This window comes from Aythya marila, assembly GCF_965140915.1.
Source record: "Aythya marila genome assembly, chromosome: 26".
NCBI lineage: Eukaryota > Metazoa > Chordata > Aves > Anseriformes > Anatidae > Aythya > Aythya marila.
Window position 1 is genome coordinate 5,176,393 of NC_139067.1, and position 26,875 is coordinate 5,203,267.

The following is a 26,875-nucleotide window of genomic DNA, read 5'->3' on the forward strand; positions in this document are numbered from 1 at the left end:
TTTAGGATGAGGGCCATATCAGTATTGGTGAAGCTGATGGGTTGAAACCAGTATGTGTGGGGTAGTTATTGCCTTGGCTTGTTTCTGTAGATTATTGGATGCAAGGCATTAGGTAATAGGATAGCTATTTTAGTAGTTGTTTTAAACAATTATTAATCTCTGAACAGATAAAAAGTTGAGATCTAAATGGATTTGGTTAGTCTTGCTCGGAGCATAATGAATGTGGGAAGTGCCACTTTTGAAATTGTATTTGCAAGGTATAAATGAATGTTTTAAGTAACTGAAGTGGTGGAGAAAATAGAAAATATGCATTCTGCTAATTGATAATGTGAAGTATTTGTTTGGGATAGACTTCTTATCAGAAGCTCTTACCTGTAGCAATTCGGAGTTTTTTTTTTTAAAGTAGCTTTTAATTAGGTTAATACCTTCAAAGCTAACTTCTGGATTTTGTGAGATAGTGCAGTGAGGTTTTGGGGCATACTTTGTCATCACCATAGCTAATGCTACATGGGAAAGGTTGAGATTAGATCTTACATCAAAGGTTTTAACTGTGCTCACAAAGCTTGTTTACTTGGATTTTAATTGCCAGTGCTTTCCATTGTCTCTATCTTTTTGGTGTCTCTTTGAAATGTGTGGCTAACCTGGGAAGCAAATGCAAGAAGTGTCCTTCTGACATGCTCACTCTCATATTGAATCTTATCATAAGCACTAATCTTTGTGAAAAACAAGTACATCAGTAAAAGGAAATTTTATTTCCTAGCTTTTGTGCAGTAAAGAAGCATTTTAAAGTTAGCTTTCTGCAGTACTGCAGAATTACTGAGGAGAGCAAAATGTTACCAGCAAAATCTAGATTTCTTTTGCTGGTAAAGCTGAGCACAGCATGGGAGTGGCTGTCACACCTGAAAATGTCTGTAACTCTGGCAATCACAAAAATGACTTCCCTGCATATTCAGCATGTCATAGGTAAGTCAACAGTATGAGAACTTGTGCTTTAATCCATCAAGGCGTGTAAAATAAGGTACTTCTAAAACCAAGTTAACTTTTGTTTTTTTAATTACCTGAGTGGTTTTTAAGCATGCAAAGATTTGTGATAATGTTTTTTAGTGGAAGAGAGAGGAAGGAGAGGAGAAAAGTAAGCAAAACATGCATTGTACACAGCCACTGCAAAACATCTGCTTTGTTTCCCCCCCCTACATAGAGGAGGAGCAGTTGCAGTGAGCTTGGCCTGGGCCATCCAAGGGAACATCCAAAAATCTGGACTTACTGACCCCTGAATAAGTTAGTTCAATAGGTTGGTTGGTTCTCTGTTGTTTGTCTCAGCTCCTTCTGGAAGGAGAACAGGTAGAGATAGACCTTCGATTTGATCGAGTTGTATGCAATGATTAATCCAAAGTGGCAAAAGCTTGGCAGGGAAAGAACTAGGAAAGCTGTGCATTGTAGATCAAAGTGCTACTCATTCTATATGGCTGTCTTATGCTTTGAATATATGTACCTTGCAGCGGGATCTGTCTGGCCATAAGAACATTGTCGGATACATTGATTCCAGTATCAACTCAGTAAGCAGTGGTGATGTTTGGGAAGTGCTGATACTAATGGACTTCTGCCGAGGTGAGTGTGGGCTCACAGTGTTCCTTGCTGGTAGACAGGCCCTTTCCAGTGCTCACAGGGAACTTGCACAAGTCAAGTGGGTTTTTGTTTGTTGGGTTTGGTTGTCTTTTTTGTTTGTTTTTTAAATGAAAGGATCAAGCAACTTTATTCCTAGGCCTGGTCCATCATTCAGTACCAAAGAACTGTTTTGAACAATGCAAAGCTAGACTGAATGTAGAGAATTGGATGATATGTGAGGCTCTGATAGGACTGTTACCACTTTTGCCACTGCCCAGGATGGCTCTAGATCCTTTCCCTTGTGAAAGGAACCCTTCAGTATATATTGCAGTTTTCTATAGGCTGGCCACACAAAAAGTTGCTCTCCTATAGCAGTTAGGCTGTGGAATGAAATTGTTCTTCACAGTATGTTATACTGCAAGCTTTTTCTGTTTCAGTTTGACTTAGGATTATTCTTGAAGAAGCTTGAAATGGGTAATGTGAAGCCAAAAAGCATTACTTTTACCTCTGACCTTTGTGCTCGTCTCTCTCTATCCAGACAGACTCTTCCACTTTTTTTTTCAGATATCCCAAAGCTTTTATCTCCTCAGAATTAAACCTTGCAAGAGGGCTCAATGACAACAGAAAGGGCTTCTTCAAATACATTGCAGATAAAAACTAACACTAGAGTCAATGTGGGCCCACTGATGAATGAGGTGGGTGCCCTGGTGACAGAAAATAAAGAGGAGGCAGAGTTACTGAATGCTTTTTTTTTTTTTGTCTCTGTCTATAATGCTGGAGGCTGTCCTGTGAAGCACCGTATCTCTGAGGTCCCAGAGGAAATCAGGATAAAGGAAGAGTTTGCCTCAGTTAATGAGGACTGGGTTAAGGACCAATTAAGCAATTTGTACATCCATAAGTCCATAGGTCCTGATGGGATGCACCCATGGGTGTTGAGGGAGCTGGCGGAAGTCATTGCTAGGCCACTCTCAATCATCTTTGGTAAGTCATGTGCATCGGGAGAGGTGCCTGAGGACTGGAGGAAAACAAATGTCACTCCAGTCTTCAAAAAGGGCAAGAAGGAGGACTCAAGTAACTATAGGCCGGTCAACCTCACCTCCATCCCTGGTAAGGTGATGGAACAACTTGTCCTTGGCTCTGTCTCTAGGCGTATCAAGGATAAGAGGGTATTAGGGGCAGTCAGCATGGCTTCACCAAGGGGAAGTCATGCTTAATCAACCTGATAGCCTTTTATGAAGACGTAACCAGGTGGAGGGATGATGGTGTAAAGCAGTGGACGTGACTATCTTGATTTCAGTAAAGCTTTTGACACAGTCTCCCACAGCATCCTCACAGCTAAACTGAGGATGTGTGGTCTGGACAATTGGGTAGTGAGGTGAACTGCCTGAAGAAAAGAAGCCAGAGGGTTGTGGTCAATGGGATGGAATCAAGCTGGAGACCTGTAGCTAGTGGACCCTCAAGGGTCAGTACTAGCACCAGCATTGTTCAATATATTCATCAGCAACTTGGATGAGGAAACAGAGTGCACTGTCAGCAAGTTTGCTGATGACACTGAACAGGAAGGAGTGGCTGACACTCCAGAAGGCTGTGCTGCCATCCAGTGGGACCTCAACAGGTTGGAGAATTGGGTGGGGAGAAGTTTAATGAAATATAATGAGGTCAAGTGTAGAGTCCTGCATCTGGGCAAGAACAACTCCAGACACCAAGATAAGTTGGGGTGCCCTGCTGGAAAGCAGTGAAGGGGGGTCCTGGTGGACAGTTGGATGACCATGAGCCAGCACTCTGCCCTTGTGGCCAAGAAGGCCGATGATATTCTGGGGTGTATGAGAAGGGGTATGATTAGTAAGTCAAGAGAGATTCTCCTCCCCCTCTACTCTGCCCTGGTGAGACCACATCTAGTATATTGCAGCCAGTTCTGGGCCCCTCAGTTCAAGAAGGACAGGGAACTGTTTGAGAGAGTCCAGCACAGAACAACGAGAATGATTAAGGGAGTGGAGCATCTCCCTTATGAGGAAAGGCTGAGGGAACTGTGCCTCTTTAGCTTGGAGAAGAGGAGACTGAGGGATGACCTTATTCATGTTTAGAAATCTGTAAAGAGTGGGTGTCAGGAGGATGCAGCCAGGCTCTTCTGGCTGACATCCAGTCATAGGACAAGGGGCAATGGGTGCAAGCTGGAACATAGGAGGTTCTGCTTAAATATGAGACAAAGCTTTTTTACAGTGAGGCTGACAGAACTCTGGAACAGGCTGCCCTGGGGGGTTGTGAAGTCTCCTTCTCTGGAGACATTCAAAACCCACCTGGACGTGTTCCTGTGTGACCTGATCTAGGTGTCCCTGCTCCAGCAGGGGGATTGGACTAGATGGTCTTTAAAGGTCCCTTCCGATCCCTAACATTCTGTGATATATTGAATTTCCCCTCGTTACTCTCAGTCTGTGATGAACAGCTGCTTAAACCAAGTTAATGCATCTTTATGTGCAGAACTGCACTCATTTTGAGCGCAAAATATTCACAGCTGTACTACTTATTGGGCTCAGCTTTTCTTTAGAGCTTTTGTACCTTGGTTATGAAGTTTTCCAACACTTATGTTAAACAATACAGTTCCCTTTGCCAATGGTTCAGAAATGTACTGTTGTGTTTTGTTTGTTTTTTTTCCCCTCTGCGTATTGAAGATGTTTAGAGGGGGAAGAACTTCTCTGTGGATTTTTTTTTTTTTTTTTTTAAATCCTTGACAGCAAGAGAATCTCAAAGTTGAGGCAAATCCAGGACTCATTCAAAGAGTAACAAATGTGGAAGGTTCCACTTGTACAGACAGATTTTGCCAGTCTATGATTTTGGCCAAACTACTTAGTAACGTATGTTTTATGGAGTCTTTTTCCTCCCTCTTGCAGACTGTTTTGTGGACTGTGGGTGCCCCACATTCAGCATTATATTCATCTAGTCTGACAAAAACTTTTACTTTTGAGGACGAAAGAAAAAACATTGCTTATTCAGAATTATATTTCAGTGTTAACACAGCGAGGTGATGAGGGCCTTAGAAGGTAACTTGCTGCTGTTGAAGCGTAGTCCAAAGACAAAATAAGATGCGTCGTCTGCTGGCAGATGTGAAAAATCCCCTTGGATTTAGGCGAAGAGGAAAGAAAATTAAACAAGATGACAAAGCAGGTTCCCAAAAACCTCGTGGGGAGGTTGGGGAGCGGGGGAGAGAGAGAAGCTTGTTACAAACTTTGAATTTGAACTCATGAATGTTGTGTGCTGACTGTGCAGCCACAGTTCAGTGAGCAGTCTAAGACAAAGTAGGTCTGGTAGGACTGGGGCTTGGACAAGACTGGATCCGATTTGGCACACTTGCTCTCATTCTTGGCGTTTTTCTCCTCAGGAGGGCAGGTGGTGAACCTCATGAACCAACGCCTGCAGACAGGTTTCACTGAGAATGAGGTCCTGCAGATCTTTTGTGACACCTGTGAAGCTGTAGCGAGGCTGCATCAGTGTAAAACACCAATAATCCACAGGGATCTGAAGGTGAGTTATAGACTGCAGTAATACAGGAGAGCATGTGCATGCTTACACCATGGCAGACAGGCTTTGAAAGCTGATCCTATGTTTCTGTCCTTAGTAATAAGGGAAAGTTGGGTATAAATGCCTCTCTCTCTTGGAAGATTTGGGGGGAAAAAATGTCTCTCATTGTGGCTTACTGTATGTTTGCCATCTATAGATCTACTTTATAAACACAAATATTTGAATAATTCTGTTTGCACAGATGTGCCAGAATGTATCTGATGAATTATTCACAGTGACTTTCTACCACCTGAAATGCTGTTGATATTATAAGGTAGTTCACAAAAAGTGTGCTGTAAATCCGTTTCCTGGACCCACATTAAAAGGATCACCCCAGAGATGTTGGCCTTGGGTCAGGACTTCTTAGAAGCTTTTGAAACTGGTCTCTAGCTGTTGACCGTGCAAGCGAATTCTAATGCTCTGTGCACTCAGATGGGAACAAAGCAAAGCTAGCAGGGAGAGCTTTTGAAAAATCCCACACCTATAATCAAACACAAAAAGACCTTCCCTTTTCTTCTCAACTAGATCATAAAATGCATTAATAATATATTCACGCAAGCCTTCTTCTTGGCTGTACGTTTGAAATTCAGATGTGCTTTGTGGGTCAGTCTGCTTTCAGAGCCCTCAACAGATGCTTGTTTCATGCTGCTGGCTATTGTTTTATAGGAGCAAAAGACTTGTGTGCTAAGAACAACCAGGCAGCGCAGGGGAAAAAATCCTCAGGGTCTGGTATGCTTTAGTGTGTTTCAAATGATCATGACCCCATTGCTCAGTTAGTTTGAATGTATGAAACAAGTCTGACATCTGTTTTTCTAGAGTGCTGTGAAATGGGTGGAGTCCCATGGATTTGAGGACTGAATTTAAGCCTATGGACATCTTCCAGAAATTTGAACAGGCAAGGAAAGTTGGGGTGAGAGAATAAGGCTTAGGAGCAAGAGCATCTTCAGTTGACATTAACTCCTGCTATTATGTTTTTAGCTTCAAATCCTTCCTTTTTTTTCTTTTTTTTTTGTTTAAAAACAACAACAACAAAAAAAAACTCGTTGGTAATTTGTGCCTGAGGTTAGAGACCTGGCTTTTCTCTGTTTTAAGACATGTTTTCATAGAGCGCCTTGGGTTGGAAGAGACCTTAAAGATCACTTAGTTCCAACCCCACTGCCATGGGCAACAATGCAATCCATTAGATTAGGTTGCCCAGGGCCTTGTCTAACCTGGTCTTGAATACCTCCACAGATTGGAGCATCTACAGTTTCTTGGGACATCCTGTTCCAGTGCCTTGCCACCATCTGAGTGAAGAAATTCCTCTTAACCTCTAATCTAGGTCTCCCCTCTTTCAGTTTAAAACCACTCCCCCCTCATTCCATCATTGCCTGCCTGAGCAAAAAGTTGCTCTCTTTTTTTTAATAAGCCCCCTTCAAGTACTGAAAAGCTGCAATGAGGTCTCCCTGAAGCTTTCTCCTCTTTAGGCTGAACAGCCCCAGCTTTCTCAGCCTTTCTTTATAGGAGAGGTGTTCCATCCCTCTGATCAACTTTTTGGCCCTCCTCTGGACCTGCTCTAAGAGCCCCACATCCTTTCTGTGATGGGGGCCCCAGACCTGGACGCGGCACTCCAAGGGAGGCTTCACAGGGGCAGAGCACAGGGGACAATCACCTATCGAAGAACAGGAAAATGTTGACTTTGTAGACAGACTTTTTCTGCCTTCCAGCTCTTTGATTTTACTCTTAACAGTGGAGGTTCTTGCCCTGAGGGGTCTGCCAGCAGAAGAGATTCATGAATAGTCTTTAAGCCCTTTCAGTCAAATTCAGCTCTATTACTTTGTGACCTTGATTTTGAGTTAATCCAGCAGGCTTTTTCTGAAGCAGAATGACCTGTTGTCATGAAAAAGATGGTACCTAGCCCCTGTGTTCATGTATAAGGTTTTCATTCCTGACCTGTTAACTATCAGGAGGTGTGTCGGTGTGCACCTGTGTGCTTACAGCTGAATGATATACTGTACAGGATGTGCTGGTTAGTTTCATTTGCTTTGATTGCCACAAACACAAGTGTACACTGATTCCACATTTTCCTGAGAAAAAATATAAAATTTGGAACATTCTCAGATACCTCTACTGTAGTTAGACCCACATATAGGCTGTGTAAACAAGGCAGTAGGCTTGCATCATGTACTGACCTTTGCTTGTTCTTGCAGCTATTTTCCTCAGCCTCGGGGTTAATAGGCCACCGATGCTGCAGGGCATTACCTAAAGTTTATTTTTGTTCCTCTCTCACTGGAGTAAGAATGCTTCCTGTGCCTCTAGTTTGGGCCTTTTAACAGCAAAGAACAAATGACCAAGCCTTTTGACTGTCTGTTGTATTTCCCTGGCTGTGCAGTCTCTGCTTCTGTGTTGGAATCTGTCTAGAGAAAACTGTCTGACCCTGGAGGGAGTTGTATTTAGTGAGGTGGAAGGGGTGGAAGAATTTATCTAGTGGCAATGATAATGATTTAAACGAGTACCCCATATCTGGTGGCAGTTGTCTGCATAACTTGTTTCACATTTAACCTTGTCTTTCCTGTCTCATATCCAATAGCTCACTTTGTTTTAAAGCAGCAGCTTAGAGCTCAGCTTAGTTTTTACATCTCTGAGCTTTTCACTTCTACCTGTGATGCTTCTGCTAGTTTGAAACCATCTGGTTCCAGGAGTAGATAACTGGCTGACTTTTCTTGTAAAAGAAACACAGTGAGATACAGCAAAATCCTATGTCAATTAGCACAGAGGAGGTTGATCAAAACACCCTTCTCCTTTGCTTTCTATACTTTCTGAAATAACTAGAATGTTGTACTCTTATGCTGAGGATTTAGTTTCTTCTGTTTTCATTTTATCAGGAATCTTGCTAGTGTTGCACTTCTCTGTGGTATGACAAGACCGTTATGCTGTGCTGCTCTGATCTCTGTGCCTTCTTTATTATGCTCCTTTGTAATGTCAGGTCTTGCCCTGGTGCCACCAACAAACCTCTGCTTGGAATTCGTTTGGACAGCTCTGTTCTGTGTGATCTGTAAAATTACTCGGTCCTCTGATGGCATATCCTGGTATTGACCATGTTTAAAAAAGCAGCACATGTCAAAGTCAGTTAGTGCTCATAGATGTCATGTTGCATTCATCTTTTTGCTCTGAAATGCTAAATAAGCTTTTGGAAGTATGTATTGAATAGTGCTGGGGAGAAAGAGAAACTGAAACATCTTTAGACAAACCTGTAGGTGCTGGGAAGCAGTCAGAAAGGGCAAGGGCACCTCAATTATGCAACCCTCCCAAATCACTACCTGCCCTTAGACATACCCGTCTTAGAAGTTGTGGTTATGAGAGGATGAAGTGTGTTGATTTTGCTAGTTGAGGAAAGTCTTATCCCTTGCCTGTCTATGGTTATGCAGTTTCTTTTACCACTTGGTTTTAGCACAAGTTAGCATTTGTTTCAGAGAGTGATAACGAAAACTTACTACATTTTGTAGCAGAACAGATATGTTCTTAGGTCGACTCATAGCTTTCCCTTACAGATTTTTATTTGGAGTCCAAATCTGATTTTGTATATGTCAGGCACTTTCAAGATCACAGCTGAAGTTGTAAGCACTCAGAAGTGCAGAAAATTGGACAGATTTTTCTGGGTCTTTGACTGGAAAGAGGCACCTCCGTCTTGTCTGTAACAGACAGGCTCCTCTGGCCCTGCAGCCTGTAGCAGTAATTCAGGAACTCTGCTCTGCTGCTTTAGTACTTCTTTTTTTTTTTTTTTTTTTCTTCTCTGTTATTTACTGATCAAGCCTGCTTGCTGAATATTCCAGTGCTAATTTTTAATAAAGCTAGCAATGAGAAGTCATGTCAGACTTTTCAGACAAATAAAGTGGAAGGAATCTTCTGGAAACGTTTGCAGCGTGTTTGAAGGGAATGGGGAATAACATTGTCAGTGTTGATCTGCTAGGGAGAACATCTGTGTGAAAGGGTTTGTTCAAAGCAGATGGATGGCAGAGAAGGCAAGGGGTGTTGTTTAACCCTTGGTTTTGAGCCAGCATTTTCCCCATCAGCTGCTCTAATTTGGCTGGGTTTTCTGATGCTTAAAAGGCTGACTCCTTCATTTTCTTTCCTTTTTGTAAAGATTGTCCTTGATGGGGAGGTCTATTGCAAAAAGACTTTGTTAGTGACTACTCATGCGATGCTTTTGTGGTTTTGTTTGTTTTTAATATCGAATCAGTATGTTTTCTTGTTGTATCTGAGCATTTAGCTTTGACTTAGACAATTTTTAAAGTATTTATTTTCAATATTCCCTAGAGAGAATGTGATGTTAATGCTACTGTATAGATGAGAAACTGGAATGTAGAGGTGATTTGCCAAAGCAAATAACTGATCCCAGGTTTTCCATGCCTTGTGTCAGTATCATAATATTTGGATTGCTTTCTTAGGAGAATACACAGCAGATTTTTGTTAATGCATGATTAAGGGGAAGTATTTAGGAGAAAGGGAATGACTCCACGGATTTTTAGCTACCACAGGTACTTGTTTCAGTGTACTGGTGCTTGTTTCAAACTGTCAAATAGTATTTCAAAGAACAGGGTCATATTTTCAGCATCCTGGAGGAACCTCTGCTGATGCAATCATTGTTTAGGGACTGTGGGGTATTCAATGTGATAAAAAGCAGCTGAAGTGTGAGCATAAGCTTAAGTTTGTTATAAATAAATCCCTAAGTGACAAGTGAACTGCAGGGGGAAAAAATGGAGTTGTATGCTAATTTCATGAAGTATGGAAGTGTGTGTTGTCATCCTTTAGCATCCGTTCTTCTCCACTAGACAGTGAGGGGTGTAGTTCATTATAAAGCTGTGGAGAGCTTGTACTAGCTGTCCCAAGTTCAGATTGCAGACTGTGCACTATATTGGCTGAGGGAAGTCAGGCACTGAAGACACAGAAACATGCAGTTCTTATCCTGAAGCACACAGTAGTCTTTAAAGAGTCAGAGTGATGTGTTCACAGAAAGAGAATGAAAAAGAAGGAGAAAGGAAATGTGGCAGGATGGAAGGCAGTGTTATAACTATGCTTCCATGATTTGACTTCTATTTTAGGAGGTGTGATAGTTTTGATGCATATTTTCTTTGCTGTCATGTTATGCACTTGTCTGACATGTCTGATACGTTTTCAGGCACTGAAACATCCTGGGTCATCTAAAGACATCCTGGGTCATCTAAAGAAAACAAGTGCTTTTTTATTTTATTTTTTATTTTATTTTATTTTTTGCCTAATGGAGTGTTTTTTGTATGTGTCTTCAATGCTTATAGGTTGAAAATATCCTGCTGCATGACCGTGGCCACTATGTCCTGTGTGACTTTGGAAGTGCTACTAACAAATTCCAGAACCCTCAGACAGAAGGGGTGAATGCGGTAGAGGAAGAGATCAAAAAGTAAGTGCTTTTTTTGTTTTTTTTCAGCTTGGACATAATTTGAAGGGTAATTCTTCTGTGTACAGGGACTAGATTTTACTCTTGCCTGTTGTAGCAGGTTGGATGGTGCTGCATAGAGGGACCTGCTAGAGGCCAGGGAAAGGTGAAACAATAAAGCTCAGAGCTTGATGTAATTGCCCTAGACCTGAAAGGCTGAGTATAACAATGCACGGAAGTTGCCCACCTTGATAAGATAGTGACATGCTTGGTTACATGTGGAATCTGTCTGGCTGTCTCTCATCTATCTTGGTTTCTTTGAACTGCAAACATAGCAAATGACAAAATGCCTGTCCTCCATGGGCTGCTCATGTTAAAACCCTACAGTGACATTGGCCCAGTTTCTCAGCTCTCTGTAGAAAGTGGATGGATCTTGAGGTATTTAATTTGGCTCCTTTTGCCCCAGCTAGAGTGGTTACAGTGAGGTGTGCCTAGATAAGCTTTTAAAAAGGGAACTCAACTCATAGTCCAGTAGGGCCTAGGTCAGGGATGGACCTGATACCATGTCCTTGCTCTTGCTTGAGCTTTAACAGCATCTCTGCTGTGTACTTTCCAGCACTGTTAGTGCAATGCTCTGGCTAGAAAGCAGTGTGTTAGAAGTGGGTGCAAATGCTTCCTTTTTGTTGGGATTCAATTATAAGTGCATGGATTTCCTAGACGTGCTTGACTGAAGTTTTCAGAGCTCTCTTAGTATCGCTTTGCAGTCCCTTCGGAATGTCATATTTGTATGCTTATTAATAAGCCTACAAAAACTTTGCCCTTAGCAATGCTTTCTTGTGATCAAGCCAAATAGCATGGAAGGTGCTACAGCAGAAATTACAAGGTTTCTTCCTACCAGTAGGTCTGCAAGAATCTCAAACTGTCTCTATCTTTTAAAGCCCTAGTAACTTGCTAAAATGTGTCAGACTCTACTTCCAGTTTGAGCTCCAAAATAACCTTTCCTGTGTCCACAGTGACTCAAATTTGGAATCCTGGAATGGAAGTCTACTTATTAGGAACCATGTATCCAGTTACAATATTTGTAGGTTGGCCAAAGCCCCAGCAGTAACAACATTGCAGAGGACATTTGACTACTGACTTTGTTAATATTCTGAATACTTGAAAGTTTCTGTTTTAGTTCTTAAAATGACTGTCCTGTTTTGTGAGTAAATTTCTTGCTGTAGAAAGGATCTTTGCTATTGCTTTGGTTTCCCAGGATGGTTTGCAGTGGTCAATGTTTTCTAGTTAGAGGCATGCAGCAGAAGCTGTTATTGATCTAAAAAAAATAAATCATTTATGTTTAATATTTGCCCTAAAACAAATAGGGAAAGAATGAATTTTGAACTATTTTAAAATGTGGGATAGTGGAAATGCTTCTGCTATCAATTTTGAACTCACTGATGGATCTTTTTTTGACAGGTACACTACGTTATCCTACAGAGCACCAGAAATGGTCAACCTGTATAGTGGCAAACTTATTACTACAAAAGCAGACATATGGGTATGTATAAAACCCAGTTAACATAAAATCAGGCTGCAGCTTGATTTCTGTATCATAATGACAGAGTAACTTTCTGGCTTGGACTAACCTAGTTTTCATAAAAGACGAGACAATTCCTGAATGAAGAGTTCCTCTGCTTGACACTTCTGATAAGTTACTGCTAAATGGGCTGGTTTGTGAATAAAACATGATTGGTTCTTTGCATGCTGTCTTACATGTGGTTTTAATATAGAGATGTATGAAATGTTAGGGTTGAACGATGCAAACCTGATTTCATGTCATAAAACAATTAAAACAGAAAATTCAGGGTCTTGTGACTTCTTGTGCCTTGGTTGGGCAGGCATGTGTAATTAAAGTCACTGGTCATAAGAAGATAGAAAATGAAAAAATAGACCTTCCCCAAGAAATAACAGTATGCTTCTCCTGGACATTGTAATGCAGCTCAGTGTTGTCAAACCCAGACAAAGACCGAGCTTTTGCACTGCTGTTTCTAATGATTAGTGCAGTCTTGCTGTGGTGTTCATGTTGAAAGCAAAGTGCACCTGGATTACTGGTTAAATTACTGGATAACCTAGTAGATGGTAGGCTTGCTTTTAGTTGTGATGGAGGTGGAAAAAAGCCTGTGCTGTCTCTAGTGTAGTGGCAAGTCAGCAAAAGAGTTTTCTGTTTAAAATGCTATTTCAGAGTGTGTTTGTATAATTTCTAAAGCCCTGAGCTGGGAAATAACAGAGCGGAAGCAGTATAAGGAGAGGTTTAATGTGTCCTCAGTAATTGTGTGTCTGCATGTGCAAGAGGCAAAATTGCTGGCACGGCATCTGCTGGGAAGAGTCCTCCATCCTATCTGTGAGCTCAGCCAAGAGTCAGGAATGTAGCAGCTCCTATGGGGCTCTTGCACTGCTGAGTTCAGCAGGAGGTTTGGGGAACTGGGCCCTGTACCAGTGTTGGGTCACTTGCCTTGCTGAGACTAGAGAGGGGAGGTCACAGCTGTAACAGTGTGAAAAGATTGTCAGGGCCTCAGAGGCAGCTAGAGGAGAACCCAGGGTTTGCACTCCTTGTGATAATGGGGAGGGGTAGAGATGCAGATGCTCAAACTGTCCTCCTCTTCCTGATGTGGAAGGAATTCTCTTCACGTGACCTGCTGAGTGTTTCCAAACAAGCATGCAGTGTTGCACACAGTGGGGCCTCAACTTTAGGGCCTATTGCTGTGGCTGTCCTGCTCGTAATCTCTCTTTCCTCAAATTTCATTGAGGTTATTTTAAACTATAGTGTCATTTAATTGTGAAATCCTATGACAAAAAATACAAGCAGATGATGAGTTGCTTAGGATTAGGAAATGTGTTCCCCCTCTCCTCTTTGGGATGGTGGCAGTATTTCATAATTAACTGTTTGTGCAAAATTTTCATTTTATTTTCAGATTTTTCAGATAGGTGGTTCTTCTTGCTGTCAAAAGCAGCCTGGCAATAGATGGAACAATGATAGAACCTAGCAGCCTGCAGACATATCTGTATACCTCTCTGGTACACAACTATAATGGGTTGAAAGGTTGTGTGAACTGGTACAGCTTAAGCTTGGTAACCAGTATTATTTGGTTTTTGTCAGAATAAAAGTATTAAGGATGATGGATGACATATTTTTGCTAAATGCTTTTTTTACGCTCAGTATATTCAGAATAGAAAAAAAATCTTCTGTGTAGTAACATATACCAGTGTAAGGTTTGTGTAGATTTGGAGATCTTGCTTATAGAACCACAGAATCATAGAATATCCCGAGTTCGAAGGGACCTATAAGGATCATCGACTCCAACTCCTGGCACCACACAGGTCTACCCAAAATTTTAGACCATACGACTAAGTGCACAGTCCAAACACTTATTAAATTCAGACAGGCTTAGTGCAGTGACTACTTCACTGGGGAGCCTGTTCCAGTGTGCAACCACCTTCTTGGTGAAGAACCTCTTCCTGATGTCTGTCTAACCTTTATACCTGCTTCTGTTCTGTTCTTAGTACACCTCAGGCTTTGCCAGTTTAATGAGAAGGGTTGTGCTATGCACACTGCTATGTGGAACTGTGGGTTGTCTGTGGTGCTACTCATCTGATCCCCACTGCCTACGGTATCTCAGCTTAGTGAGGGAGAGCTCTTCATGTATGTATCTTCTCATATAACTATGTTTTCAGTCGACCAGAGGGATGTTAAAATGTAGGCTTGAGGTCATGCAGGACCACTGTGATTGAACAAGCTAGAGTACTTTTCATGTTATCTTCAATGGTATTTGAGTTGTGTGATTCCCTGCTTTGCTTCAGTTTGTTAAATCACTGGCTCTGTTCTCTCTCTTTAGGCACTCGGCTGTTTGCTGTATAAGTTGTGTTACTTCACCTTGCCGTTTGGGGAGAGTCAGGTGGCAATCTGTGATGGCAATTTCACCATTCCAGATAATTCTCGGCATTCACAAGACATGCACTGCCTCATCCGTGAGTGTATCTCTGACAGTGGCATAATCTACTTCTACAGAGCTTTGAAAAATAGCATTTTGTTTTTATATTCCTTGCTCCCACAGCAAAAAAAAATTGGTGCTGCTCATCTTATACGAGACTTGTTTGCACACAGGGATGGATAAAATCATCTTCTAGTAGCTTGGGAGATCACTCTTCAAAAGCCAGTTACAACAAAGATTTCTATTTGGCTGGGCTGTAGTGAACTCTGAAAAGGAAGGAAAACAGGCAACCACTTGGTTTAAGAGTCTACAGAAACTTGCACAATAAGCCTATTTATGCAGAAACGTATTTCTCCAGTAATAAATCTGTTTGGATAAGGAGCTGAAAAGAACCACAGTGACTTAGACTAGCGATAAGAATTCGTCTTCTGTGAATTGAGAAACAGAACTGAAATGATTTATAAATAACCTACTGCCTAGAGTGAATGTGTAATTAAGGGTACAATGCATTACTCTTGGCAAAGCTGGGGCAGCTCTCTTGTTTTTAGTACAGCGTTTGATTTATTTATTTATTTATTTATTTATTTGCTATAATCTTGTGTAGCAGAATTGGATGTGTTTTCAAAGCAGTCCGGTATTTTCTTGCCTTATGCAAAGGCAATGGTATGCCCCACTAACACACCAGGGTTGGATCAAGCTCTTTTCCCGTGTGTTCACTTGGAAATGCAGAGGTCAAAACCAACACTATTCCCTGACCAAGCAGGGTTGCTTTTCCCGCTCCTTGCTTTGAGCTTTCAATTGCAGCTATGAAATTATGCATAGCTGTGTTGGAAAATATTTCTTGGTCCATCCTGCCTGGCCATCTAGCCCCTTTCTCAGCTGACAGTAATGATCAGCTCGGTCCTCCTGACCATTGAATAGGTGCTTTGAAAGAGGCAAGGTACCCTGTTAGCATCTGCTTATGCTACAGCTGTAGCTCTGACTGCGAATCTGTTCTACTGCTCTGATGTTAACATCTTTATGTTTTAAAGGGTATATGCTTGAACCAGACCCTGATAAGAGACCTGATATTTATCAGGTCTCCTACTTTGCATTCAAATTGGCAAAGAAGGAATGCCCGGTCCAGAACGTCCAGGTGAGTAGCAAAGTAGTAGACTGATATAGGGCTATGTGTAGGGAGGCTGGGGATGACACTTGCTAAGTACTGAGGATATTGCCATATTATTCCCCTGGTCTCTAGTCAGGAGACTCTATTTCATTTTTTGTGATTAACAATGCTGTTGTTTTTGTTGTTGTTGTTGTTTGCTTGTTTGTTTTTGCTTTAAGGAGGTGTGTAAATCAGGGTTTTGATTCATATGTTGCTTACTTCTGTCTGTTTCCGATTTGCTTCCTCACCCAGTAAACAGCGTGAGGCCAACCAAGAGACCTTTTGCATGTGAACATGGAAAATTAGGCCATGCTTGTGAAACCAACTTGATTTCCAGGCAAACTCATCATAGCGTGTGTAATTTGCACTGCAGTTGGTTTTAAACATAGTGATTTTGTCTGCTGTCTGGCTGAGAACAGTCAACTTGCATTTGAACCACATCAGACCTTACACAACCATCTGCTCCTTCTTCACCTATCTTTACAGACTTCAATTGAAAAATGACAAGTTTTTTTTCAGTGTTATGTATATCTGTGACGTGAGATCTTACTTTGTTCTTTCCAGATGAGAAGAAACCTATTTTTTTTTCCATGTGTCCAGTTGGTTATTTATGATCTTTATGAACAAGGCATTGTAATTATGCTTGTTTTTATAGCTGTATTAGTAACTATTGCTGCCATTGTTCCCAGGTTATCTTGTAAGACACCCAGGATATACTATAAAGCTTTATGTTCAGATTCCACGGATAGTAGATTGTCAAAAAGCTGAACTGAATTTTTCCCTCTCCCAAACCGCAGGGGTTTGTCTTACATCCAGCATGAGGAATAGCTGCTATGGAGATCCTGCAATCTCCATGCTTCATAGTAGTGATTTTGCAAATGATTTCTGAGTGTGTTTTTTGCCCTCAAAGCGCTAAACCTAGTATTTTTGGGATCTGCAGAACTCTACAATCCCTGCTAAGCTCCCAGACCCAGTCAAAGCAAGTGAAGCTGCTGCGAAGAAGAGTCAACCCAAGGCCAGGTAACTGCATGTTTATTACACACAGTGCTCTCTTTTTACTATACGCTGTCTTTTGCTTTCTATTAGAAAAGACACTTGGTGTATTTAGCTGCTTCCTTGTGGGTTTACATTTTTACGCTGAGACAAACACTGCAGTCCCGAGGCTTCTGCTTCAATGATGTAAATATCCATTGATCTGAAAGACAGAAAATGCAGATACTGGAAATTTGCGTGCCTGAGGACAGAGGACTTGGGCAATACTCAGCACGACTCAACAGCTAGACTTTTTGTAACGAAGGCATCGCATGAACTTCTGCTGCTATCAGGCACTTAGGATGGATGACACAACAGATTCATTTAAGGCAGTAAGTACCCAAAGTACCTAAGAGCAAAGTCAGGAGAAAGACTGCAGCTATCCTGAAGTGGGCCTGGAACTGGCCCAAAAAATGCAAGTCTTCTGAAAGTCTTCTGAGAAACTGCATCAGGGACTATGGCTGTTTGAGTTTGACCCTCAGCAGATAACCTGACCCAGTAATTACTGTGTGCAATTGCTGTGATTTCTGCACGAGCCATATAATTTCTTCAGTGGTTATAGGGGGAGCCCAGGCAACCTCCATCTGAAGAGCCTAATTAGTGGAGAAACCACTGTACTGCTGTGTGGTTCTTGTCTCCTGCTGCTGCTTGTTCTGCTTATGGTATTGTAATGAGACATATAAATTTTGTTGGACAAAACTTAAAACCTTATTTTACTGCAAAGCATTACATTAGCGGGCACTCCAAAAATGGTGGTTTTTTTTTTTTTTTTTTTTTTTTTCAGACTCTGAAATAGGGCATCTCTTCTCCTGTTTGTCAGGCCCAGGAATTTGTTTCTTTTTATAATTGAACACGGCTACCCTTACGTTGATAGAACAACTTGATATGTAACACAGAAACATAGACACAGAAGAGGGCAATAGTACCCAGCTTCTTGGCTCTATTGCAGTCCACTGTTGGGGGACAACAAATGTTGAGCAAGGATCAGAGGAGGCCCAGTGACCTGATTCTGGGATACATGTGCTAAAGTTAAGGTATTTCTAAAGATGCCAATTCAGACAACTCTGCCCAAAGGTACCAGCTGCTCTTGAGCTGATGATGGTTACAATAAGGATGCTTATCTGAAACTCTTAAGTGGCTTTAAACAGTACGTTGTAGTAAGTATTTGAGTTGAGTGATTTTGACAAGTTCCCACAGTCCTCCAGGAGAAGATACCACAATGGGCAAAATGATAAAACTGATTGTGTTGGATTAATTGTTGTGAATGCATCCATTAAATTTTACTTTGCTTCCAGTTTTGTGGAAGGGTTGACCAGTGTATCTGGATGCATCTAACCATATCACCTTTATCATTTTATCACCTTTACAGCTGAAGTATGGATGAGTGTTTATCCCATACTGTGTGCTGCTTGTAACAGCTCTCAGGCTAACGAGGACTGCTTTTACTGCTCCAGCTGGTGTTTTTCTCATTTTAATTGTTACGTTGTTTTGTAGGCTGACAGATCCCATTCCTACAACAGAGACGTCCATAGCACCCCGCCAGAGACCTAAAGCAGGACAGACACAACCCAACCCTGGAATTTTACCCATTCAGCCGGCCCTCACACCTAGAAAGCGACCCACAAGCCAAGCAGCAATTCAACCACAAGGTGAGACTCCTGTATGTGCAGTACCTTCCTGACAGGCACTGTGTATAGCTGCGATGTGGTGCTGATCTCTCTGATGGATCTGTTTTCTTCCGTCAGTTGCAGGGCCTGCTGCCTTGGGCAGTGGTCAGCCTTCCCTCCCTGCAAGTGTTCCCCAGCAAAAGGCAGCACCTCAACAGACTCCGGCACAGCCACAAGCCAAACAAGCTCCAGCTTCCCAGCAGGCATCACAGGCACAGCCCCAAGTCCCTTCTGCTCAGCCACAAGCCACACCTCAACACCAACAGCAGCTTTTCTTGAAGCAGCAGCTACTGCAGCAGCAGCAGCAACAGGCTGCATATTACCAGCAGCAACAGATGATGCAAGCTCAGCAGGTGAAAGAAACATGACCATGTTTGTTGCATTATTTCCTATGTTAGAGGCCTGCAGGACCACATCTTTACATTTATATCAGGTCCTCTACTTCTGTGTTTTGAGGGGTAGTTTTATACATAGTTTTTAGGTGTTTTCCAATGCATCTCCAGTTCTCCAGCAAGATTTTCCTTGCTTAAACAAGGCTGGCATTTTTAATTGTTTGTGTAGAAGGCCTTGAGATATTTTTGTCATGCACATGTATAAAACCTTAGCCAGCACTGCTTCTTTTATAGCTCAAAGTATTTCAAAGTCTTGAGGTCAGCACTTAACTGATGAGTAGAGGTGTACAATTTCTTTTCTGCTCTTTGTGATATAAGAAACCTGGCATTCCTTTTTAATGGTCAGGTCTGTTTGTGTGGTAGATAGTGGTGTTAGGGAGGCCTGTGAAAACATTGTGTGTTAGATAAATCCCATAGTGTAGGATTTGTCTAGGTAAGAGATGCATGCTTAACTGAAGTGTTTATGGCAGCACAGGTCACCGCTAAAGCATATTAACGTTGGAAGCAAGGGGGTGGTGAATCTTACGGTCCTGGAGAAAGGTTTGGAATAAAAAATGGGAAAAGGAGAACACCATAGAACAGTGTTCTGGTGTGCTGTTGGAGCCCACTACAGACAGGTGTAACACAGAAAGGATCTACCATTAGACTGGCAGGCTATTTTCCACCGCTCTTCTGCAGGTGGTCTTCAATCCGTCACAACTTTTACTGCTTTGCCACTTGCAGTGGCTTTACCCAGTCCTGTGGCTTGCCCCTGAGTTCTGGCCACCCCAGTTTGCAATAAGCATCTCAACTGGTTGTTTCCCAGTTCCCAGTGATGCAGCAGGGAGCGCCAGCACAGCAGCAGCTTATGCAGAACTACTACCAGCAGCAGCAACAACAACAGCAGCAGCAGATGATGGCCCAGCAGGCAGCAATGCAGCAGAAGACAGCAGTAGCAGCAGTTCAGCAAAAGCAACAGACTCCAGCACCTCCACAGACGCAGCAAAGTGCAGCCCAGCCAACGCCACAGCAGGAACAAGTGGTAAGAGCCAGGGAGGAAGCAAACAGTATCTAATGACCTTCAGCTATGCAATATTTGAGTCCAAACTAAGGATCAATGTTTGCTTGCTTGCTTCATGAGTTGCCGCTCATTCAGGACCTAATTCATCTCTTGGGTATGCTTCTTTTGAAGTGACATCATGAATTAATTTGACTAATAAAACTCTAAGCAAGTGACCTGAGCAAAGCTGGGGAAACCTTCCTCATCTTGCTTTTTCTGTGTTGTCTTAAGGCTTTGTCATATTCAGACATGCGCTTTTATATTAACTTTCAGCACTGAGCTGCTTGTTAGCAGCTGATGAGATAGGAGTTGTTGTGTTTCTGGTCTTCTTACTGATGTGCTGAATGACCTGGGGCAAGTCAGTCTGTTAAAATCTGAGTGGGTTGTCAGTAACTGTGGACAGATTTTGGATGAAGCCCATTATTGCCCTGTTCCTTTTAAGGGAGAAATGCCTGACATGTAGTACTGAAGTGCATCTCTAAAGAATTTTGCTCTGATTCACTAACACAAAAATATTCCTTTTTTTTTTTTTATTAAATCAGTTGGACTTAAATTAGCCTCATCCCCTTCACCCCCAGAAGACTCATCATAATAGGTGCATCTGGAGACTTCTACTCCTGCACCACTAAGAAAAGTGGTGGTTGGGTCATTTTAAAAAAAATAGTAGGATATAGTCTCTAAAAGAGCAGGTTCTCTGAGCAGAAGATACCAAGTTACCTGTCAAAACCTTTTCATGCTGCAGGACTTCAGCTTAATAAGCTCTGCATTCATTTCTGTGGAGATTTTGGCACTGCCCTTTTATTTCTCAGCACCAAATGTACTGTTCCGCAGTGACCTATATATCAAGATATAAGGTGGGTGCATCAGAAGCAGTCAGGTCAGCTTGCTTCTCAGCCACACTGAATTAGTCTGCCTGAAAATGCCAGATAAAAAGCAAGGCAGCTAACCTCTTGTTTGCCTTGCCCCACTGTAGTTAAGCATCACATTGGAAATGTAACTCTTTTCTCATTGCCCTCTTAGGTATTTCCAAGTTTTGCAACCATCTTCCTTGGTTGAAAATGTCCTGTGATGCTACTGAATGGGGAATAGGGAGCTCTAGTATCCAGGCAGTAGAGGTGACGTGCACAGCTTTCTGCTCTTTGCATTCAGGTTTCCCCTCTTTAAATCCCCCCGATGGCTGGATCATGCTATCTCACAGACACTAATTTTATTTTTTTTAAGTTGCATCTGAAGTGATGTTGTTTATAACTAGAAAAGAGTATCAAAAGCATTTATGGATTTATGATTTTAACACAAATAAGACTGAAGTAATGAAAAGATAAAATTGGTTTGAGAAACTTCTTGAAGTTTTCAGAGGGTTTGTAGTTGGACTTGTGGTTTACACCTCAGCCAAACATGCTTGTTTTTTTTTTTTTTCTGCACATGAAAATGGCAAATGTTGCTCCCAGGGTCCTTGTGTCCTTGCTTTTTCCTGCTTGGGTAGAAAACTAAGCTTCTTGCATGATTTTTTTTGCAGAAATCATGTACTCCTTTAGGAACTGAACCCAACCACACATTATCTACCCTTCACCTTGTTCCATTCTATGTGTCTGTATAGCAAAATTTCTGCACACTATGATCTGATTTCTATGGTCTACACTGGACTTTGGCCTCGTTACCCTTGATCAAGTTTCTGAGGGCAGTTGACCTTAGGGGAGAGAGTTTTCCTCTTGTGCAACTGTGGTAATGCTGAAACTATAGACTAGCTATTGCCAGCGCTCCACCTCCCTAGTTGCTTCTTAATCGTTGTTTTGGTGTGGTATTGTTTTTTGTTGTTGTTGTTTGCTTAATTTCCCTCCAGACTATTCCTGATTTATGACTTTGAGGTCAGATCCTCCAGAAGATAGCCTTTTTTCCATCATGGCAGTTGTTCACAAAGATCATAACCATTTTGCTTTCTGTCCTAGATGCAGGCGCAAATAAGGCAACAACAAAAACCTCAAACCACACCACCTACAGCAGTTCAGGGGCAGAAGCTGGGTTCTCTCACCCCTCCATCCTCCCCCAAGACACAGCGTGCAGGACACAGGAGGATTCTGAGTGATGTGACCCACAGTGCTGTTTTTGGGGTCCCAGCAAGCAAGTCTACCCAGCTCCTGCAGGCAGCTGCTGCTGAAGCCAGTCTCAACAAGTCCAAGTAGGTGGCTGCTCAGTTGGTATCAAAGGTGGGGGGTACATGAGGCTCTTTGGGGACTTCCTGGGCTCAGCTCTGAGGTGAAGGTAGACAGCAAACTCTGCAGTACAAGTCTTCGCATTCCCAAGACCACAGTGTAGGGCTTGGCAGAAAGTCACAGAAAATCTTCCTCAAGGGCAGAAGTCCTCCTGAGTGTTTCTGCTCTCACAAAAGGCATAAGCAAATGGGGCCTTCAAGTGGATTACAAAAGTTCATGCTTCAGTTGTTCCACCAGTAACCCTGGTGCATGCTTCATGCATGCTGCATAGCACCAGACCTCCTGCAGGAGCATTTGATACTTGTTCTTATAGTATCTACAGGCAGGAAGCCTCCACATGGACATTGCAGAAAATTGTTTTGCATGGAATGCTTATGATGCTTGTTTTAATCTTTGACATCAGCATGCTGAAACAGATTACAAATAGATAAGGCTTGCTGGTCCTAGTGCTCTGGGTATGCAAGTACAATACCTTACACTGAGTGCTTTAAGTAGCAAGTAATTATAATGCAGTAGCTTGGACTAGGCTCATAGCGCTGGCCAGAGAGTTTCAGATGGATTATTAATGACTGTTTGGTTGGGATGATCACATCCAGATCTGCTTCCACTACGCCCTCGGGTTCCCCAAGGACCTCACAGCAGAATGTCTATAACCCACCTGATGTCTCTACATGGAATCCATTTGATGATGATAACTTCTCCAAACTCACAGCTGAGGAGCTGCTGAATAAGGACTTTGCAAAGTTGGGTGATGGTAAGTTCATGGAGGTAGTTTAATGCCAGCCTGCTCTCGAAATGGAAAGTGGCATGGAATGATGCTTTGTCAGATGCTGCTGGGGTGCTCCCATGTTGTCACTGTCTGCTGTACCTGTACAAGCTAAATCCTTCCAATGTTCTGTCTCAGCCCCTGTCCTCTGTGATCCTCAAAGGGAGAGGTACTAACTGCTCTTACTGTGGCCTTGATCAGTTGGTTGTAGAAGCTACAGTATAAATTCTACTTGATCTGCAAGTAATGATTTACAGGAAAGGTCTAAAGTCAGAAACTGAAATAGCTTCTTAAAAGTATAGGTAAGTAAACAACATTTGGAATGGAAGTTTTTCCCCTAAAACTGCGTCTGGCATTTCAGGAAAAGCTCCAGAAAAGATGGGAAGTTCCACAGAGAACTTGATTCTGGGTTTCCAGCCGGCTTCTTCTGCAACTCAGCCAGATGCATTTGGTGGCCCTTCTACCTTCACTGCTGGAACAGGTGAGTTGGAGTATGTTCTGTAGGGCAATGCCTTGGACAGCACTGCTGAAAAGTGGCAATTCCGTGTCATATCTTCTTTGAAAGGAGGTAAAACTGATACAAAGTGAACTGGGTCTTGGCACTGAGAACTTCAGGATAGGGTTGTCTCCTCAGCAAACAAGGGCACATAGACTTGTCACAGTTGAGTAGTGGAGTAAGGATGCATCATCTATAGGCAGAAGTGGAGCTTTTGATGAGGTAAGAAACTTAGTGAACCTTTGAAGTTCACAAGAAAGCTACGTACATTGAAGCACCACATGGCTCGCTACTGGGAGTAAAATGTGCAGTGTGCAATAAGGGGCTCGGACTCAGATGTTGCTCAGACATTGTGGAGTATCTTCCTTGCCTACCAATGTTAGGCTGTATGGAGCAAGAGTAATAGTATCTCTGCCACAGAATGAAGAGAATAACAGAAGCTGGAGTGAGCAGGAAAAATCCTTAGAGAAGAGCAGTTTGTCTCATAATCAACATGGTAAATGGTGAAGGCAAGCACAGTAGTAGCAAGCTGCTTAGAGCAGCCCTAAGTGCTCTCCTGTCTCATGCAGCCATTTTCACCAGTGAAAAATGCAACCATTTGATACTTCCTCACCAAAGCAGACCAACTGCTGGCAAAAGAATCCCTGGGAAGTGACTGAAGAATCGTGGAAGTCTTCTTCAAGGGACAAGAAGACACAAATCCATTTACGTTTGCTTCTGTACGTGTTGACAGATTTAGAGAAGCTTATAACTGAGTTTGGTAGTATTGGCTCTTACCTGAGAGTTTAGTAGTTCAAGTCCACAATGCAAGAGCACTCTAGGCAGTTGCTCTGAGTTTTTTCCAGTTCACTGTCCTGTGAACAGTTTATGATGTTCTGTCAACCTTCTTAGAGTGATGCTGAGTAACAGCAGCCCTGGATTCAGCTGTAACATGCTTTCTGCAAAGTTTGAGAAGCACCCACACATTCTGGGCTTTCTGGATCTTGTAGTACATTCAATTCTTCTAGTAGTTATCTTTAAAATTTGCCCCTTGACTCTCCTGTCCTGTAGTCTGATATAGAAAGGTGCTTTGGAAATTCAGTGCTGGCACTAGGATGGACACTTCTAGCCCTTTTCATTTTCTTTCCTCTTAAATACAAGCCTGTCTAAGCCTCTCTGATGCTAGATGCTGTATCTCATTTCAGACAAAAAAAAGGCCTAACAAGGGGGCTGGTCTTTTGTCAAGGTATTTCCTTTTTTTGTTCTCCTATAAATCAAGATAATGGTACTTTCCTTTCCAGGAATGTTTTGAGATCTGTTGGTTAAACTGTGTTGGAGATCTATATGTTAATATTTATGTTAATATTTTTTTGTTGTTTTTTTCCTTTTCTCTAGCAACATAAACTTGTTCTGAGTGTGTTGTCATGCCACAGCTTGGACTCTGTAATATTGAGCTGTGTCTCAGAGTTAAGATTGATCCTTTCTGCTTTTCTCTCTTCCCTGTTTCACTTTGCCTTTTCTCTTCATGGCTACCAGCCGAAAAAACGAAAGACATTCTGAATTTGGACACTAGCCCTCCTCTTCTGACTGTGCCTGATCCTTTCATTCCTCTCCCATTATCTGACACACCAGGTAATTAAACTGAATTTATGGAGATGGGGGGAGATTGTTGTTGCTAGTTCTGTATTCTTAATCTTACAGTTCTGTTTCTAGGCACACCTGAAACCCTGGGCTTTTGTCAGTAGTGCTGGGCACTGACAAGTTCTGCTGAACTCAGTGGTAGTGATGTTCAGTGTCAGAACGTGCTACGCATCTGCATGGTGGTGAGCGGTGCAAAGCACAAGTGCCTTTGGTTTTCATGGCAGCCCCAAGGGCTATCAGATAGCTTCTAATACCAACTATGTTGCTGTCTCTAAAGGTTCAGTATTCAAAACCAAAAATAATCATTGAGTACTTTACTAGTACTCATCCAAACCATTTTCAGATTAGTCTAACTTTGAAATTGCAGTTTTCATTATTGTTAATATTTCTGTTCTGTAAGAGTCAGTGTTTCTTTGGCTTTCAAAGCCTATTGCAAAAGCGTGCTTCATTTGAAGCACAAGTTAACATGTAACCTTTTTTGATTTGGCAAAATTCTCTAGTGCAGTTGGTAGCTATTTCCATTTACTTTGCAGTTCTACTTGAAAGTCTTTCCTGTACGGTTATTTCTGACTGCAGCAGCCAACACTTTTTAGCACAAGATTATGTAAGTGCTTAGGAGCTTATTTGCAAATCAGTAAGATTTGGAATATAGCAATATTCTTATCTTGAAGTTTCTCTAAGCCCTCACATGAATGTGCGCAACAGGTCCCTTCTTGTCAGCCATCCCCAGAGGACAAGTGCTTGTTACAGCCCTCACCCTTGTCCTCAGCTCAATCTCTGAATCACTGGTAGCTGGACTGTAGAGGACCCAAGCTTCAAAGGGATGTATTTGTAAAGATAACATCTCTCCATGGAAAGTTAAGTGATTCAGGGGAAAAGTCTATTTTTTCTGTAGTTTAGGTGGGCTTGTTTCATTCTGATTAATGCTCAAAGAGTATGAGAAATGCATTACAACTGAAAAAGAGTTTTCTCAAAGTTCAGCATTTGAATAAGTGAAACAGAACTTAATGACAGCCTCTCTCTCCTATGTGAGCGCTTGTTGGGACCTGACCTGCCTGGCACTAGTATGAAAAGAACCTATAGAAGATTTTGTGCAGATTGTACACTTTTTTTTTTTTTTAATCTTTCCCCAAATGCTAGTGAAGTGCTGGTTTTCCTGACTTGTAGACTGACAGCCCAGGCTACTATTTAGTTCTCTGCTGATGTGCTCTACATAAACGGATAAGCACCAAGCTGGTTGTTTTCCTTTATTGCCTACTGCATCTTGATACAGTGCAATCACACAAAGCAGCAGTCACAGACTTAGCTGCAGGAGCTCTGAGATTATTTGTGGTACAGAAACCACCACAAAGGAATTGTCTTTTGGCCCCGCCTTTAGGTGTGAATAATGGGAGAAGCAGTTGTCGGCAGTTTTTGTAGTGCCAGGTTGCGTGTCCCACAGATTTGTCCCAGACTGGTCGCATATCTTTGCAAGCCTGTGCTAAACCTTTGGCAAATCTCTTTGCCTGCCTGTGTCAGTGCTATTGAGTTATGTTGATCTGCTTCTGTAGGGGCAAAGGTGTGTGAGAGATCTGGTTTTGTTGGCTCCCTGCAAATTGCTATGAAGACATCTGATTTTTATTTTTTTTTAATTTCTTGAACATCAAACTTGATGAGGCCAGAAGCTCATGAAAGTTTTGATTGTTTTCAAGGGTGAGAGCTTCATGCTTATCCTTAGTCTTGAAAACTGAGAGGGTTTGTCTGAGCTTGTAGATCAAACAGAAAAGGTTAAACAATAAAAATAAAAAATTCCCAAATTTGGACTCAGGTTTTCAATCTGTCACGCAGAGCTGAGTGGCCTTGGTGCTTGTTTGCCTGCATTACCTGTACTGTGTGCCTTGTGCAGAACATCCCTACAGTGAGCAGAGAGGATGTGGATGTGAAAGGCATTCTTTTAGTTGTGCCCCTTGAGTCAGTAGGGTTGGGACTGACTTATGGCTCTTA

The 26,875-nt window shown here is 42.1% G+C and overlaps 1 protein-coding gene across 10 annotated transcripts in view; it reads left to right on the top strand.

The window, feature by feature from the left end:
* The window catches only part of AAK1 (AP2 associated kinase 1), an 84,456-nt gene that overhangs the window by 28,501 nt on the left and 29,080 nt on the right, over nucleotides 1-26,875 (top strand). For 7 of the 10 annotated variants that reach the window (XM_082779697.1, XM_082779700.1, XM_082779699.1 and 4 more), the window contains exons 4-17: nucleotides 1,500-1,608; nucleotides 4,982-5,124; nucleotides 10,455-10,576; nucleotides 12,011-12,092; nucleotides 14,428-14,560; nucleotides 15,555-15,658; nucleotides 16,611-16,690; nucleotides 18,197-18,351; nucleotides 18,448-18,722; nucleotides 19,567-19,782; nucleotides 21,747-21,976; nucleotides 22,607-22,764; nucleotides 23,138-23,257; nucleotides 24,788-24,883. In XM_082779697.1, coding sequence (XP_082635823.1) covers nucleotides 1,500-1,608; nucleotides 4,982-5,124; nucleotides 10,455-10,576; nucleotides 12,011-12,092; nucleotides 14,428-14,560; nucleotides 15,555-15,658; nucleotides 16,611-16,690; nucleotides 18,197-18,351; nucleotides 18,448-18,722; nucleotides 19,567-19,782; nucleotides 21,747-21,976; nucleotides 22,607-22,764; nucleotides 23,138-23,257; nucleotides 24,788-24,883 — 2,023 coding nt within the window. The remainder of the gene's footprint in view (nucleotides 1-1,499; nucleotides 1,609-4,981; nucleotides 5,125-10,454; nucleotides 10,577-12,010; nucleotides 12,093-14,427; nucleotides 14,561-15,554; nucleotides 15,659-16,610; nucleotides 16,691-18,196; nucleotides 18,352-18,447; nucleotides 18,723-19,566; nucleotides 19,783-21,746; nucleotides 21,977-22,606; nucleotides 22,765-23,137; nucleotides 23,258-24,787; nucleotides 24,884-26,875) is intronic. The other 3 variants (XM_082779703.1, XM_082779706.1, XM_082779698.1) reach the window with 1 other exon arrangement.